This window comes from Ooceraea biroi, chromosome 8, assembly GCF_003672135.1.
Source record: "Ooceraea biroi isolate clonal line C1 chromosome 8, Obir_v5.4, whole genome shotgun sequence".
NCBI classification, from domain to species: domain Eukaryota; kingdom Metazoa; phylum Arthropoda; class Insecta; order Hymenoptera; family Formicidae; genus Ooceraea; species Ooceraea biroi.
The window spans coordinates 5,102,105-5,121,467 of NC_039513.1; the positions used below are offsets into that span (position 1 = coordinate 5,102,105).

Sequence of the window (19,363 nt, forward strand, 5' to 3'; positions counted from 1 at the left end):
GACGGAACGCGATGTTGAACAGGTTTTACACGGAGGCGGTGTCGGCAATCTGGAAATAGATGTAGACCCAAGAGTACGTCGCTTCGACTTTACGAGGAAGTGGTCCGTGGGCGCGTCATTTATTGCCGATATTCGTCGGCAATATGACCACTTACTGACTCGCCGCGGCGAAACGGCGCGAAAAGTGATTCTATTAACTCGGCAACGTTGTGAGTCACGATCGATGCAACTTCGTGTGTACGCGGCGGCAATATCGAGTATTCAAACGACGCGATTTAGGCGACTGAATACGTTCCCGCCTCGATTTTACGCGGGTTTCGATGGGCATTGCTGCTTGGGTGTGGCCATGATTCACAAATCAATTGTTATATCAATAGCGTGAGAGCAGAAGAAATTACGTCATTTCGTGGATACAAGGATAGGAGCGCGCGAAAATATCCTGTACCAATGACGTAAGATAATGGAATATCCTGTATCAATGACGTAAGATAATGGAATATTCTTCAACAACAAAAATATTCCAAGTATATTATTTCAGGATAAATATATCTTGAGAAAACATTGCGGTTTTGCCAAGAATACTTGTGCCGATATCGATTGTTTTAATTTTGAGAAATTGATGCAAGATAGCTTAGCTAACCAACTAAATTTTTAATGGACTACATTAAGGCGGTGTCAAACCGGTATCGATATTGGCAACGAGCTTAACAATACGACATTTAAATAGCACAATATAAATCTCTAACTGAAATGCAGGTCTTCCCCGAGGTTTATTTGCAGCACCTACGGTAACGAGATCGATAACGATCGCGAATACTTCGCGGCAACGCGGAATCAGTGCTGAACAATTATACCGAGCGCAGTAAACGGATCACGGCAGCTCAGATACCGCGACAGATAATTTTATCGTAGGACCCGCTCTCGGGCGGGTTACAACGTGGAAATAGACGTTCGAGCTCGGCCGAGAGAGCTCGGCGCGGTGCGTACGCCGCGATTTTACGAGGAAGTGGGACGCGTTATTTATCGGCGATATTCGTTGGTAATATGGGCACTTACGGTCCCTGAAACGGCCACCACACTACATGCGTCGCGAAGTGACTCAGCCACACGGCGGGTGGCTCATAAAAAGCTCGTGAATCTCGTCACTCAAAATTCAAGCGTACAAAGTAACTGTTGCAATATTGACCAAGCGTCTGCCTCGCTGTCGCTTCGCCGTGAATGAAATAAATATGCGGCGTAACAACGCATAAACATGCATGGATATAACAAACCCGTATTCTCTTCCTTGGGAGAATGCAGGTGCTCGGTAAATATAAATTCCTGATGTTTACACGGTCTTAAAATGATCGCATAATTAAATATAGCGCTCTGATGCACAATAAGAAATTTTAATAAACATGTTATTATTACGCGTATTTGGATTCTATAATCGCTGAAATGTTAGAATCTGATCTGCGCGGAGAAAGTGTGTACTCCAAATTGACCGAAGAATCTGTATATTATAAAGAGAATTCTCGAAATCTGGGACATGCTATATAAGGCCGCACTCTACTTCAGTAGATTTTAAGAGGATGCTTTTCCCCGAACCACGTAATCTGCTCGATTTTCTCATCCGCGCTGCGCAATAATTTAAAAAATTGGTTTCGTTCTCCGAAAACTGTAACATTAATCGCCGAAGCGTATCCTCCAGTACATGTTGCTGTCAATTTCGCACGACGATGAAAATCGACACCGAAAAGCGAAATTGCTGAAAGGCGCATCCCGTACACCGTGGGCCCTTGCATTACCGTGAAAGCGGATCGCTCTCGATCTGGTGATTTAAAAAATTTGGCACCTCTTTAACACCGACGAAATTTACACCGACCTTAAACCTTCCGTCTCGCCGTGGCCGCGGTCTCTCGTCGGCTTTAGTACCGGTCCGAATGACGTTAACGATTCGTAAATTAAAAGGGCGCCATTTTGTTCCGGCAACGTGGGCAAAGGGAGAGAAGAAGTTGTTCGCGCGGTTGGCCCGCGTCATAAAGTTCCGACGAATTCTTTGTCGTTTCGGTTCCCCCTGGCACTGCGAATAGCAAGCACGAGCACGCTTTACGCGCGAAGGATATTGTTAAGTTAATCGCGAGTTATTTTCGAGCTTCGGTACCGGCGAGACCTATCGTCGACAAGCCATTTGGCTACACGTGAACAACATTATTTCTCAGATGTAATAATTATTTCACCCATGAAAAAAGCAGAATTTCGTTTTGCACGAAACGGTAATATCTTATTTAAACCTCTTTAAATAGGAATAAGAATTATTTATTTATAATATTGATACACACTACCTTGCGAATTAATATATTGATCCTTTCGCAGTTTTAAAATACTTAATTAATAATTTATAATTTAATCATTGTTTATTGTCACGTTATCTGAAAATTAAGTTTCAGATTTTTGCCTTTAATACTTATATTATAACTGAAAGTTTTTCATGTACATATAAGTTGTAATTATCTATTCAGAAATTTCTTGCTACTCATATTAATCATCCTTAGAGAGAGAAATCACAAGTTAAACAATCTTATAATTAGCGATTTTTGCATGATTTCACCATGTAGGAAAAATAAGTACGGCGAGCACACTCGCTTATTATCGGAGAGCGTTGTAAATCAGAAAGCGAGCGTGTTCACGCCCGTTAAATGAGACCATCGAAAAAATCGATCATGCTTATGCGATACCGATAATCGAGTCTTCCATATGTAGCGTGAGAGTTGGGCCGCGCACGAGATCGCCATCAAAACGCTGTAAGCTGAATGCGATACGTCAGATGAAAAACGAATCACGTGCTACACAAAATAACGTATTATAAATCATGAACACCGTTATAACAAACTTTCCAGATTGAAGCTGCTAAGTAACTAGTGTCGATTTATCTGGTCAGTTACTGACATGTAAACGCGTGATATACGAAACAGATTTCTTTCTCTCTTTCTCTCGGAAAGAAAAACAGTTCACAATAAACGAAATATTGCAAAAGAATATAATTAATGAAACGCATGTGGATCAATTACAACTTTTCCAGTATCAAATTTGAAGAAGAAAGTTTTTACTAACAGCAAGAATGCCGGAAATTCGCTACAATGTTTCGCAAAGTTCCGCTATTAAGGTAACATAGTAGTAGTTTGCGATCGTTCTACCTGTACAGCACGTGGACTATTTCTCAGTGATCAATGTTTTATAACGCATATGGAAAGAATTGTCCCGCGTGGCTATAGAAAACGTAAACCGTCAATAGTCAACGTTAGTGTTATGAAACTTGTACCGATCGTTATTAATATGCAATAACATTCGAAGAATATGTCTGAACTTAAAAGTTTTCTTTGAATATATTACAATCCTGCTTAAATCTTTTATGTTAAATGAAATTAGTTACACGGATCGTAACGGCAACAATCTCTTAAACATGCGGCTGCCATTTAATTTATGATATTGTTGAAAAGTTGTCTTTTTCTCGAAAGAAACAAGATTCTAACACAATTATCTATCTAACACAATTAAGTAAATTTGTTTGTTAAAACGCATTGAATGAAAATTACACATTGCTCGAGTGTGTCTGCTTTTAAATACGTTTCGAAAGATTTAATCGTACTCTTCTATTAAGCGCTCTGTAAGTAAGTACAGTCAATTCCGCCAAATTGGTGTACTAAAAAATCTAAAAAGATAGAAGGCCTGAGATGTGATAAATATCCGGTGTGGCTAACTGATGTACTTGTATCTTGAGCAAGACATTAATGACAGTGCCCCATAATCATCAGCAATCAATAAGAAAGAGTTGTGCGTGCCTCCACCTGCGTAATTGAGCTGATTTTAACGTCTCGCTGGCGTAGGCACGCATCGGCGTCGAGCAGAGCAGCCTTCGGCCATACATTACCCGGTGATAAAATCTCATTACGCCGCAGCGAGTATGCGGTTATTGATACGTTGACAATTTTGCGACCTTTTCGTCGCGACGTGCGACGAGACAGCGACTTTAGTCGTCGATTACGACCTAATCTTTATTAATTATTTTCTCACACACACGCACATACATACGAACGTAAAGAACGACTCACGATAAGCGTACAGCAAATAGAATCATGAAATCAGCACACGTATTATTATTTATTTCGGATTTTTCTAAAAATGGTATTTATAACATGCCAAGCTTTGCCACATTGTGTTTTTCTTTTTCTGTCTGATACTCTGGTAAATCGCGAATATGGATTAAAATCTTCATACGTGAAGCGAAAACTTGTGCAATTATGGTCCATGTACAGCCATTTGAAAACGCACAGCAAAATAAATGCCTCTTGTATATTTCCTGGTACTTAATAACGTGCACCGTAACGAGATCGAAAAATACACTTCGCAACGCTCGTATACAACTTGGGCGCACTTTCGCGCACGGTGTTCGTTTATTTCGGGCACCATCTTTAAATCCGCTGCAACAATTAACCGACCGCATTTGCTCGCCGCGTGGGCGTCCTGCTTCGTTATAATCTTACGATGTAATCAACGAGAGACTAACGTGTCGCACATTTTCCCCCTCCTTCTTCTGTTGTGAGACATGATAAAGATGAGTAAGTCAACTTTCCAAGGCGAATGCACAACAGAATTAAATAACGTTAATCACGTTCTTGTTTCTTTGCTGGACGGAATAGCGGTATAAACCAGTAAGAATTGATACATATTTTTTAAAGTACAATATTTAATCATTTTTGTGCGATATAATTTCTCTCATTTTCTTTTCTGCAATAATAAAATTATAAAACACAATAATGATATATAAAATATCAATAGTATAGCGTAAAAGAATATAATGTAATAAATATAGAAAAGAAAAACTTCTGTTTTACTTGTTTACTATACAATAAAACGTTTAGCTTTTACAATGAATATTTTGACGAATATTCTCATTTCAACCATTTTTTCAAAATGCGGACAATATGACTGATATGCTTCCGCTTGATGGCATATTCTCGATCTTGACTGTGCTAAGCGCAAGCCACGTAATTGAGCAGGATAACGTTAATACTTTATACCGACCATAAATTTTCCGCTCTTCCGCCGGGTGTCCACTCTCGGCGGTTTTCCTGCGTAACGAGAATAATTTGTCGAGCACAGTACGCGAGGTCTGTTGCCTCGCTCACGGCCGTCCACTAAACATTGTACATTACTGAATTACGTGGCCAATAAAAAGAATGATAAAGGATCTCCATATAACGCTGAACTCGCGGCTGAAATCGGAATGGCACCTGCGCCAGGAATCTCACGGTCTCGAACTGAAACATTAACCGGATCCCGCGGCCTGCATTAATTTTTAACGAGCAAGATTCCCCAATTTTAGTGATCGTTAACGCGGCCAACGCGGAGGAAACGGTCACTCCTAAATTGTTAACGTTTTGTTAAAAATTAGCCATGTTTGCTAAACACATAGGACAACACCGGGCATTCCACAGGAAGCACATTTTTTCTGCCGGATATGATCTCTTGCATGCAACGAGGATAAGGTCTCGACTACACGATACTCGAGTTTCCTCATTACGTTTATCATGATCTATCTTGACGTTAATACTATTATTCATTAATTCATTAATTCGACACTTTAATTGTTCGTGCATAAGAGTAATACCTCGCGAGTACAAATGATATATTGCACAGCTGTGACTCTCTTGCTTTATCTTGACGTTAATAGTCGTTCCAACAGTGGAATTATTTCATTCTTCAGTAATTCAATTCGTTTCCTTTCGTGTGAGACCTTTTTTAATAGAAGGGTGATTTCTTGATACCATCGTGCAAGCTATTATTAATACGTTAACTTGTTCTACCGAGATTAATTCGCGTTAATTTTATTGCTCATTAATTTGACATTTCGCTTCCAACAAAATTTTGCGTTGCAAATCATTTGAATAGTTCGATGCTTAATTATGCATTTGTAAAGTTTTTTTAATGCTCCGGCGAGTAATTACCTAGAACATCTCAATTCTTGTACGTCAAACCAAAACTATTATAATTCCCCCGAATTCTTTGCAAATAATACGACCTAAATTTCACGACATGGAGGTTTTCGAAAAATTTAAATGAAATACATAATCATTACTTGTCACTTTCCACAACATGCACATAGAGTTGAATCGATTCCGTATATCGACACGATCTTTCATGGTAGGCGTGAATGGAGCTTGAATATATTGCGGGCGCATTCGTGCTACAGGATAAATGATATTCAGCATATCGTCCTCGACAACGAGCATGCATCACTTTTTCGGAGACTGCAACCAACACGCGTGATGAATCGTATTACGAAGCCGTTTCATTTTTCAGTTCCCTTCGAAAGAGTGCCTTTATACCCGGCACTGCTTGGAGCCGTCTTTAATGCGCTTTACGTGAAAAATGCGTTCACGGCGCGCAACGGACCTAGGCGCGGCAGCATATTTGAGTCGATAAACGCGCAATTTTTCTTCCTCACCGCACGCAGCCTCGATGAAATATTTCGATGTGTTAAAACGAGATGCACGTTAATACAGTAACATTCTTCTCGAGCCATCGGCGGTCGTGCAAAACTGCATTCGTAGTAGATTTAAGGACGAACGTGCTAAAATAAAATCAACGTCGATATTCAATCGATATCAATATTTAATCTCGATATTTACGACATCATTGCCTTGCTCGCGTCTGCAACGAATTGAATAACATTCTGCACGCACAGTAAATCCTCGCAATGGTTGTCAAACACACTCGTACGATTAGAAGCCTCAATAAATTACAAACCTCAGTGATTTATAAGTGAAAGACAAGTTTGTCGAGAGAGGTGTAACGTAGTGTGTGGAGTTGGGGCGTTAGTTAAACCGAGTTTTTTGATGCAATTAATAAAAACTTAACAAACTAAATATTCAATAAAAGCAAAATAAATGTGTATGTATATATAACTATAATATAAATTTTATATTAATTTGGTTATTTAACACATTCACCACACGTAATTTAGCTGATTTTCTGTTCACGCCAATTGTGTGTGTATGTGTGAGTTATTATTATAATATTAAGCTAATAATATAAGAGTTATTATAATATTAAGATTCATCGTCATATGTTCATATAATTATGATTCCGTTTCACGGCGTAAGCGGAAAACTTAATGTCGGTTATCAGTGATCGTCATAGCAGTAAATGCGTTAAATTAAATTTCGATCGTAACTTTTTAACCACTAAAGCACACAACTAATTGTTGCATGTATATATCTCATCGAATTTCAATGGCGACGTTTTCAGACACCATCGCACGTACCATACATCACGATGTTATTAATGCATCTCGCAGACGTTGGTGCGCAATGCACGGCCCGTTTATTAAATTCGACCCAATGCTAAATATGCTGATTCGTCGCTGCAGGTGGCGATCGTGGCAGGTCGGCGACGGTGGATGACCTAGCGGAGATACAAGAGGAGAACCGACAATCGATTTTCAGCCGGGACAACAAAATCGCACACGTGTTGCAGAAACGAGTTCCTGAGAGGGTTGCTCCTCCCGTCGATTCATCGCCCTCGCAAAAAGAGTAGGGAGAAAGAATCCGCACGTCAGAAACCAAAACGCGCGTATTTATCGTTATCGTTAATAACGTCGTGCCGCAAACGAGCGGAATATCGCGAGTTACGATTCTATAGGAAGCCTGCAAACTCTCTCATTTTAAGACGTCTTTCAACATATTAAGTGGAAGATTGATTATTTAAGAAGATGTTTTTAATAGTGCGCTAATATCGTAAACCCTCGGCTGCGAGACACGGTAATAAATAAAAGCAGTAATGCAACGGGAAATTTATCTAAGCGTGTAAGCCGCTTAGAAGAGAAACTTGAAGGACTGCGATAGCTAATTGCTCACCGTCTAACTTCGGACTACTGCGAAGCGCAGAGTTTGTATTCATAGAATAAATGATAACCAGCGCCACGTGTAGTGAGTCTAACGTGCAAGCTAACGCATACGTTTGTATATGACAATTTTGCTCATTGACGGAACTTTTGAGTAACTTCATTGCGCGAGAATATTACAAAAATGCACGAAAAATTTCCTGGAGTTAAAATTTCCGCGAAACAACGTGGATTCGCGCGGTCGATGGTGAAACAGGTTACTCAGAGACGCTTTTTTCGTGTTGGCGGGTTGAGAACCCGATCGCCGATTCGTCGCACTCGTGAGAAGCACTCGTGAAAAGTTACCGCTCGTGCATATTTATCACCGTCGTTAATAACGCACGAAAAAAAGTCTTCGTATCGCCCACCATGGCGAATTTTTCGATGGTTGTCCCGCCCGATGGTTCGATGGTCACCGAAAAATTCGTCGCAGCGCGCAGCGTACGAAAACAGTCGCGAGCAAAGTTTTAAGCGCTTTTCAAATCAAGAAGCTCTCCAAATCAAATATGATTATTTTAGCACTTACAATGAAATTTGTACTTCATACGAATTACAATAGCTATTTTCGTTGTCTTGAATTATTAATTTGTCAATAAATAAAATAAAAGAAAGATTGGTACACGAAACGGAATCAATAAAGCGTCGTAATGAATGCAACCGGCGTAAGAAAATTTTCTGTAAATTGTATCGTCGAAATGGATGGTATAACGTGCTAATGTAAGCAAAGAAAACATTGATTGTAACAGAAATTATTGATCGCTTGGTCGCTTCCTGTTAAATAGTATTTTACGCAACAGAAATCGAGAAAAGACCCGCGAAGTCCGTGACTCCTACGTATATACCGGTTTATCGAGTTTCCTTGACGGCGGTGTTAATTTCTCGTTTCTAATCAATATTACGCACTTCCGAAATCAAATGGCTAAGTGTACCGAGCCGATCGTAAATCGATACTCCACCGGCACGTCGATAATGCTGATCTTACAATGTTCCCTAGGCTGCCGACACACCTCGCAATTACGAGTGTAAACTACTAGCGAGGAAACATGAGTGAAACGCAAAAGGCATGAAATTACAGCTCGATCACAGTAAGCATCGCCACTTTGCACCTAGCAGATTTAGAGCCGTTAGGTTGAGAGAACTCTTGTCGAGAACAAAGCTCATAGCTGTTCCTTTTAACTCTTTAAAACGTTTTTTGCCTCGATTTTATTTCAACCGACCTTTATTTTCTTGCTTCTTGTCTTTTGTTCCTAGATTTTAGTTTCGGATTTTAATAATGATTCATTTAATCTCTTCACGGTTCAGTTTTGCAGCGAGATATTTCGCAAATTTGTGCAGCATACGCATTGCTTAAGGGAATAAAGATATCCGAACGACATTTATGTTGTCGACGCTGTTATCCCTTCGCTATTAATTATTTTTTTCCTATAGTGTATCCCCTTTCAGTTTTACGAGGACGTAAACGTTTACGAAGGTAAGTCGGATCTTTCGCTTCCATTTCATCCGCGTTGTGCAACGAAGAGAAGAGCGCAAGAAAGGGAGGCGGAAGAGAAGAAGGAAGAAGAGGAAGGCGAGGGTGAACGCACTCGCCACACCCTGCCTTAAAGATTGTAAACGATTATTAATGCTCCACTGCGGCTGACCCGTAACCCGGCGGTGGGTCTTCCCGCAACGTCCCACCTCGCCTCTTTCGCCTCAATCCTGTTTCTTCCCCTAACCCTTCTTCTTCCTCCCTCGAAATAATCTCGACTGAAATATCCAGGAGAGATCGTACAGATCGCCTCCCAACGAAATCGATCCTTATCTGGCGTTTTTCTTAATTAGTCCAGGTTTCCTCCCTCTCACCCTCTCTTTCTCTTTCTCTTTGTAAAGGATAAATTAACATCGGGGTTACGTCCGGCCACGTTAATTAATTTGCGTAACACGCCGCAGGCTCGCATCGAAACTTTCGCACCAACGAATCATCCAGCCGTTGTGCGAGATGAATTATAAGAAGGAATGAAAACGAGACGCGATGAAATAAGAGCATCAAATATATAGAAAAAAATAAATAAATTGACGGTTTTAATGCAAAAAAATTTAGCGCAAATTTAAATTATTATATTAGAAGTAAAATTTACATTTTTAACACATTTACACACTGAGAAAAAAATGTAATTGATCTTACGAAATGTTTTGTCACGGGCTGCCAACAAAATATATACTTATTTCAACAAGTTATATATTGAATTAAATATATAATTGTTGGATTATAATTCTCATATGTGTGATTACACATCCATATCCATAATCCAAGAACTACATATTTGTTTCAATATATAACTTGTTGAAATAAGTATATATTTTGTTGGCAGCCCGTGACAAAACATTTCGTAAGATCAATTACATTTTTTTCTCAGTGCAGCACTTTTCACTGCAAGTCCGTGTTCTATTGAGCGAGAATTCGAGCAGAAATTGAAAATAATTTGGAACAATAACTAAGAGACACAATATTTTCAAGGGAATTAAAAATTATTTCTCACTATCCGTTTATGTAAAATTTCACATTATCAACTATTTCTAAAAGTAAAAGTTTTATGCTACAGCAGAACAAAGAAACAATCAGAAATAAATTGTGCAAATGTACCGATTCGATACTGTTAGACTATTAAAATATAAATTGCAGAACAAGTTCCTAATTAGAATCAGTTGAAAATTTGTATGTATCACCTCTCAAAGTGGAATCTCCCAACGAATGCGGAAATGCGTCGCACCAGCTCGATGTAAACGCGATAACACACACATAAAGATAACGCGCGGTGTCGCATGCAACGTGAGTTACATTCCGCAAAATCTCGCCGACCTTTGGCGTGCACGCCAATAAAACTGCACGAATGAGATGAGATCGCGTCGAATCCATTCATTAGGAGAACCGTTCGGGACAACGTTAATGCTCCGATAATTAATAAGACGAAAAGAAGCGGGCCGGCGGAAGGAGACGAACGGGAAAAAGTGTCGATATTGACGTTCTTCGCGCGAAGATGTTTGCGCGTTTCAACACGATTTCTGTTCGCTCAGGTCGCCGTGTCGAAATGTCGGGATCCATGCTCAAAGTGTAAGTTCGATGTCTCGACAATTCGCTGATCTGGCGCGATATGACGAGCATAAAGATAACGAGGCGGCGCATGGCACGAAGAGAAATCGGCGAGCAATTATGCAAATCGCGCGTGACACGTGCAACATCTGATGATGGTGTGCTCATTACCGAATCATCTTACGTTGAAAAACGGCACGCAAAAAAACGTGCGGAATAGGCCGTAAAGGTAGTGACCCAATGAACGTCGCGATGTTTAAAATAGAGGGGCCCCGAGGACCAGGGAACAGAATAAAACCAGAGGGACAACGGGATAGTGGACGAAGGGCACGTCGGTAGTCCTGTTACATTTGTGTTTACGAGTCGACCTCACCGCTCACCGGTACTCCATGCGGGATGTAATATTAATATTCAACGTTTCGTCGCCTCGCGAAGATGCAGCACGATACAATGAGCGCGTAAAGATAACAAGACGGCGCGAAGACGGTCCGCGCGCGAAAAATTATGCAAATCGTCGTCGGGCGTTGCGTTCACGGCGCAAATATACGGTGATACTCGATAAGGGTGGGATTTAAAACACATGCGCTCATTTGTCGAGGCTCCGTGAAACCACGCGATCGATCCCGGGTGGCGCCCGCATAAAACGGAACGTTTTGAATGTACGAGAGAGATCCTCGATGACAGCAGAAATGGACTGACAACTCGTCGCACGTATTCATGGTAGTCCCGCGGATTCGCATTCGGTCCACTTGATCGGTAAACTCATTCGCATGTGAATGTCAAGCGACAATCGACTATGATGCTACTGAATGCATGGAGAACAATATTGAGAAACGATACATGTTTATATTTTAAAATTTCCGTATTGTCAAATTCATACTTTCCGCAAATTATTTTTTAAATTTAAAGTAAATTTGTTTGTTCTAGATATAATTATCTAATAATTTATATTATTATATAATTATTTAAATTTTAGAAAACGTTATTATAAATTTTATCTATCTAATTTCAGGGTATAATTACTCATTTCTCACAAATTAATAAATTTAAAAAATCATCACGGAGTTCGAGAAGCCTGCGGCGAGTAATGGGGAGTACGATAGTTCGTTCATAAAATTGTTCCTCTCCGGGCAAGCTTAAATGGACGAGATGCGGCCGTGGCCAATTGATTCCACGTGGCATTGACCGGAGACGGACGCGACACGACCGATTCAGTATTCGGAATGAAAAGAAACCGAGACGGAGATATAGAGAGAGGTTTGCCACATGGCGCAAGGAGGGAAGAAGCCCGTAACGAAAAAGAACATTAGGGGGAAAGATAGAAATAGATGCCGTGACTCACCATGAAAACCATGAACCTTGATTGCAGGTTGGCGCTCCCGATGTAAGTCAGCGTTTCCAGCCACCGTGATGATCGCCGGGGTGGTGTCCGCTTCCACACTTCTGCGTCGCAGACTGTCCCTCTCTTCGTCGCACTCAACAGTCGCGGGGGATAAAACAGTCGATCACACTTCACCACGATTGCACAGTCGATCACGTTCACCGGATTTCTCCTGTTTCTTTCCTTTTTTCCTTTGTTTGCTTGAACTCGGCGATGCGGAAAACACCGGAAATTATTGTCGAGAAAAACGCGATAAGAGCGGACGTGTTTATTCGCGATACGCGATCCTTATTGCTACGCGGGTGCGTGGAGAACTCCACGCGTTTGCGTTTTCCAGTCACTGTATAGACCGCCGTGACTGACGAATCTTCGTCGGCTGGCAAAATTATTGACTAATTGATTTAGCTAAATAATTTATTAATTGCTATCGATGACGACGCGGATGTCGCTCGTTTACCGGCATTCGATTGGCATACTGGCATGAATACTGGCCCGTTCGGTCCCTGTCACCTGCAACATACAAATGCGCTTGCATTAGAAGCTGCCGCATACGAAGCTGGAAAACTTAACTAGTGTCGCGGAAATCATAATTCCGGTCGTCTTTGCGGCGAAGCAAATTTAGGCCGAGAGTCGTTGCACCGAAATAGAGGTTGGATGTCTCTAATATCGGCGTCGAATTTCATGAACGTCGGAACCATGCTTCAATCGTATACATTTGATATCTATATATAGAATATAGGAACATAGATCTTTTCAAAAATTTTCTAATCGTTGTTCCTGTCAGAACTCTTTGGAAAGGCATTGTACATGTCCGGAACTATACGAGAACTGTTTTAGAATAAGCAGAACTCTCGATAATCGACCAGCGTCTCACTGGTAAAGTCAAAAACGTCCACTCTTTGGGCGAAATAATTTTTAAAAAAATTTTCTAATCGTTCCTATCAGAACTCTTTGGAAAGGCATTGCACATGTCCGGAACTATACGAGAACTGTTTTAGAATAAGCAGAACTCCCGAAAATCGACCAGCGTCTCACATATATCTCCGTAGATGCGTCTTTCTCGGACGATAAAAATTTTTTATTAAATAATTGTTAATGTTTGCGGTCAGAACTCTTTGGAATACGCTTAAATACGTTCAGAACTATACGAGAAATATTTTAATCTTCACAGAACTCTCGAAAATCGACCAGCGTCTCACCCATATCTCTGTATATCCGTCTTTCTCGGACGATAAAAAATTTTATTAAATAATTGTTAATGTTTGCGGTCGGAACTATTTGGAATACGCTTAAATACGTTCAGAACTACACGAGAAATATTTTAATCTTCACAGAACTCTCGAAAATCGACCAGCGTCTCACCCATATCTCTGTATATCCGTCTTTCTCGGACGATAAAAATTTTTTATTAAATAATTGTTAATGTCTGCGGTCGGAACTATTTGGAATACGCTTAAATACGTTCAGAACTACACGAGAAATATTTCATAAAGCACAGAATTCTCTGAAATTAACCAGTCGTCATTCCCTTAAACATTTTTTAGCTTTAATAATTATAAAAAGATGAAAAAACTTTTTTTTCGCTAGAACTCTTTCTAGAACTCATGTAGAACTGTAGATCTTTTAAAATCTAGCCGAAATTATGGCGGAAACTGTCGCAGGACAAAGTGAGACGCTGCGTGAAGTTGGCGTCTCACTTTGCACTATGTGATTTTTTCGCTTTAATGGCCAGAACTATGTGTTTAACCTATCAGGATCTCTAGAACTATTAAAAAGGGAGCCAGAACTCTCAATAATTAATGATTTTCCGCGAAATGATACGCCAGCTTCACACACACCGCATAAGATGTTATCGTAATCCAAGCTAATCCAACAATGTAAGAGAAGATGATCAAATCACTCAGTGCGAGTCACTCTATTCAGTGGAAATATTGACCTCCGTTGTTTTATTTCAAAGATCTAGTGGATCGAGTTACCAGAGAAAACGAGCGGGTTGGATAATAGAATGGGCAAATGCAACGGCATCATTTTGCGGGGCGCGATCGAATGTGCCAGGCTGGGCCTGTGCCTATGACGCACCCGGTCTTTATTTAAATCATTCGAATCGTCACGCTATAATCGATTAGCGCTAATAGCTGAGGAAATAAAGTTTAGAATGGTTCGGAGCACTATTCTCAATTTTTCAATTGTTTTTCGAATGTTTTTCCACCGATCAATGAAAGATTTCAATAATATCCGGTTGATGTCCGTAAACCATAAATTTTATAAGGACTTTAAAAGATTCTACCATCAAACATGTTTCGTAAATTTTTTTATATATCTTGATTTCGTTTGAATTGCTTAAAATGTGATTATACATAAAAATCCATTGATTTCATTTAAATTTAAAAGATACACGGGATGCTTATTAGATTAAAACAGATTATGATCCGAATCGCAGAGGGATGATTTCACCTTCATATCTCAGACGTGTGATCGACATTAATAAGAAACAGAACGCGCAAATGGTCAGCGTATTTACGGTTTTTCATTATATTGGCCGCCGCGTATTTCCACGTAGCTCAGCCTCGATGGACATCGCATCGGGTTGGAAGAAGCGCGGCTATTGATCTACGGATCGATCGATCTATCGCTGTCAGCCCATTTCATCGCGGGACGTACTCCTCGACGACGACGTACCAATAAAGCTCGCCAGAGGCGTCTGCGGCGATCGCCTTATCGATCGCAATCCTAAATCATCGGCGATCCGATGCGATCGTTTAGAGATGCCACGAACTTGCATGCTGCCCCTTTTATAAATGCCGATTCACGCTTGAATAAACGATCTCAGAGGATACGTAAGAAGAGAATAAAAAACGTGGAATGAAAAATGTCGAGTGAAAAACGATCGCGAAAGTATACATTTTATTCGAGATGCAAGGCATTTTCTGAAGTCTTATGAGCAATCAAAATTTACGATACATCGTATACATCGTATCACATAAATAAAAATTTGCGGAATTTATTCACAATTATATCGCAGTTAAATACATCCCCACCTCGTAAAATATTTTACAAGTAAAATGAATATAAATATTCCTCTGCATATATCTCTACATATGCTTGTAGTTTACTGATCCAGCCATGAATCACTCTATAACGCGAACACGCGATTTCCATTTGGTGATCAGCACGGCACTTGGCTTTTAAATTGAAAAATTACGAAACCCATACGCTGAACGAATATACGAATATATATAGTCGCCTGCCTAGTTTAAATGGATATCTTGTAATCCTCGAATGGTCATCTTTTAACTATCCCGTATTTTTTCTTTCATCGTTGAAGTATAAGCGAAACCAACAGTGATGCAAGCGACTATAAAGTATACAAACTGAGTCCTAAAATTTTGTTGTTTCTTATATCAAGTGCCACATTCGCATCTCGGTAATATCAGGTATGACCAAAGGTATGACCAGCAAAATGAGTAATATTCTAATCAAGCAATGCACGCAATCCTGCAACAAGTTGACGAGACAGACAGGACGACGTGGTAACAGAGATCGCTCCTGTACACGTTCGCGCGCTCGAGTTTACCACTCGCCGCGATTCTCTACACCTACGTGTCGCACCGATGCTGCCGCACGTTTCTATAGGTTTATGAATGGAATAGCACGCGTGCACGACGCCTGGAACACTGTGTGTAAGAGGCGGCGGCAGCGAAAGTGACCTGCTCTAGCTTGTTTAGCTGCTCGGAGGCACACCACAAGTGTATGCGGCGCGTACTAGCGCACGTGCACGCACGCACACGTATACGCGTACGCAGCAGGCAGAACAAGTAAGAATCGCCCTGGATAATTGCACCGAGTGGTAAACCGCAGGACGGATGGACGTGTGTCGGCTACGGGCGTAAAACGCGCCGTCGCCGCCCCTGGGCGCCGCAAAGGGCGTCTTCGACGATTTATCCGGCGACGTCGAGGCGACAATTCCAAAGGGACAATTTGAAAGAGACATTTATGTACTGCACGGAAAGGATATGCTATACGAGGGAAGTAAAATAAAAAAAATACGTAATATGAGAGAAGATACTTAGCACAAAGGGTTGAAGACGTCTAAGCGTAAAACAAAATATGCTAATAAGTTGGATATAGAATTAAATTTTAGAGGGCAGTAGTAAGCGAAAAAGTAATTGACGCAAAAATTTAATTACTTCTATATACGAAATTTAGAAGATAATAAATCTTGAGATATAAATTCTTATCGTCAATTTAGTTTTAATTTGTAAAGCAAATTTTTTATTCAAAAAATAAATAATTTTACTTATAAAGAATTAATCAGATATTTGATTAAATAATTAGATAATTACATTAAAAAGTTTTAATTAAATATTAAATAATTTCAACAGAACTGCTTGTCATGAAGAAAAGTGTTTAATCTTATGTAGCTTACAAACTGGATATAATCACTTGATAGCCTAATGATGAAAATTTAACGTAACGTGATATTAATTAGAATACAGATAAACTCATGTCAGAATTACTAGTCATCATCGTCGTTTTCATCGTTTATTATCCTTATGTATCGGTAGAAAGTTAACACGCGTAAAATTAATTAATATCTGCATGTCCAGAGCAAAAACCAGATAAGTGACTTTCCTGCGCGACTACGAGATTAAGCTAGTAACAATGGTTTCATTCTCGAATCAAATGAGATGGTCGCATATGCCAAGGTGCAACGATAATCAGGTTGAACTTGAAACTTTCATGTAACGATAATAACTGTGCGCTCAATATATAATATTTCAAACCTCTTTAATCTGGGATAAAGTAAGAAAGTATCGAGTTTCTCGATCGGTGTTTATCTCGAAGTAATTGGTCGAATTTTATGTTCGATTTATGTTGTAGATAAAGTCCTTAAGCATGCTGAAATTTATTGTTCTTTAAAAAAAAAGCTTAATAGAGAGGGAGCGCATATAAGATTCACTTATGTTTCTTGTGGACAGTAAGGAATATCATTTTCGAAATGAGAATATCGGCACCTTCAAAAAAATGTCCCGAAATATCTCTTTCAGCATTTATATAACAATCTTCACGGGAGTATTATGCGAGTGGTATACTATTTATGACACTATTTATAACAGTGTTGTGCCCGGTGAGATCGCCCTGGCACGACAATAGCACTCTTTCGCTCAAATTCTTGAGCAATGCAATTATTTCGATTACATGAGTCTTGTTGCGTCACGCTAAGCAGAAGAAGCAGAGATAGAAACATAGATGCATTTCCGTGTAGGTCTCGATGCTCGGTTGTCACGTCGCGCAGTTATCTGCATGCGGACCGGAAACCGGTTATACGACTGGCGCAAATAATTGCATTATACGGTGGCGCGTTAGATAATGATCGACGCATATCGAGTCGGATTCCGCGTGTGAACTCGGGTGGATTTACCATTGCCAGGGCACATTTCCTTATCCGGTCTTCTGCCGGTCGCCTTGAGAAAACCGAAGTAGTTGGTAGCATAGATAACTGCGCCAAATGCCAAGCATAGAACTACGCGTATGCTTGCGCATGGTACACGTCGCGATACAAACGCGTCTTGCGAAATATCATGCCGATTATCTCGTCAAACTGCGAGTACACTTTTGAAATCTCCCGAACTTGATTCTTGTCGAGATATATGTCGATAGATGAAGCTGATAAGCAAAAGGCAAGTTATTGCTAGATATTTAATTTCCGCTGCATCGTGCAACACAAGCAGTATTCATTTCTCTTAGAATAAATGCCGGTTTCTCCGACCTAACACAAGACAAGATGGCAAGTTTCGCTTTATGTTGTACAAAGGCAGGTTTGTCGAACTCGCGACAAACGTATTAATAACATTTCAATTATCAAACAATTATCAAAAATGTATTTCTTCTTTTTTGGCGACTGACAAGGGATATAAATAATTTTCTTACCAGAAACGTATAAACTTGATATCAGTTATCAATAATATCATGGTCTATTCATTATGGACAATCGCGAGATCATAATTCACGAAAAGTTAAAACTCTCGAAGACAAGAACATTGGCGGAATTACGAAGTCCACGATTGCTAAATCAAAGTCACTTAAAATTAGTAGCGGAACCCGGAGAGCCGAGTGAATAATGAAGCTCGAGAAGGTAAGAGCTTCGCGAGTTCATCGCATCATCGATCACTGCCGCTTTTTCTTCGGCGTTCATTTCTCCGCGGATAAGTCCGATCGCTCATTTCGTTCGCCGATCCTCTAATCCGATTGATCGATCCCCGATTCGCGATGGCGCCATTAGTTTCTTCGGTTCGTGACGATGGATCCATCAACACCGCAAATACCATTAGCGCATACCGCGGCTTTTTGCAATTAACCTTACCAATGATTGCGAAACCACTAGCTATCTCGCTAACCTATCGGACCCTGTCTCGATTAATTAATCTAATCACCCTCTATAAACTAACTCGACTTTCATCCCATCATCGCGCTAGAAAGCGACGAAGCCGATCGCGATTGCCAATTATTTTGACGCATCATAATTAGAATAATCTTGCCTAATCTTTCATTGAGCCAATTAACCCCTTTCTTCCCTCCCTGTTTGCAATTTTTTCCACTAAGTTTAGTAATATGTAAATCTTACTCGAAATCTTATTATTTCCTTCTCCTGATTTTTATATGTCTGATGAACAATATAAGATAATTCACAATGTAGCTACACAATATGGCAAAATTTTGTTTCTTGGATTTAATTAACATATTATTACATCACGAGATTCATAGACTATCCTAAGAGATATAGATTGTCTCATATAATTGGATTATCTTACAAATCACGAAATTTTAACTATACCAGGAGACCATGATAATGTCGGAACGAGCACGGATATTACGGGCTAAGTATTAATATTCCTCCTTCTCACGGCGAGCATTGACATTAATTTGAAACTCGTCCAGCCGAGATCTTATCGATTTATTTCGAAAGCGAATCGTGCTCGTGCATACG

At 40.1% G+C, this 19,363-nt stretch overlaps 1 protein-coding gene across 1 annotated transcript in view; it reads right to left on the reverse strand.

Moving 5' to 3' along the window:
• LOC105279682 (zinc finger and SCAN domain-containing protein 26) overlaps positions 1–19,363 on the reverse strand; it is a 325,080-nt gene that overhangs the window by 292,581 nt on the left and 13,136 nt on the right. Inside the window, exon 2 of the mRNA XM_011339603.2 lies at positions 12,337–12,885. Coding sequence (XP_011337905.2) covers positions 12,337–12,348 — 12 coding nt within the window. The 5' untranslated portion in view covers positions 12,349–12,885. The remainder of the gene's footprint in view (positions 1–12,336; positions 12,886–19,363) is intronic.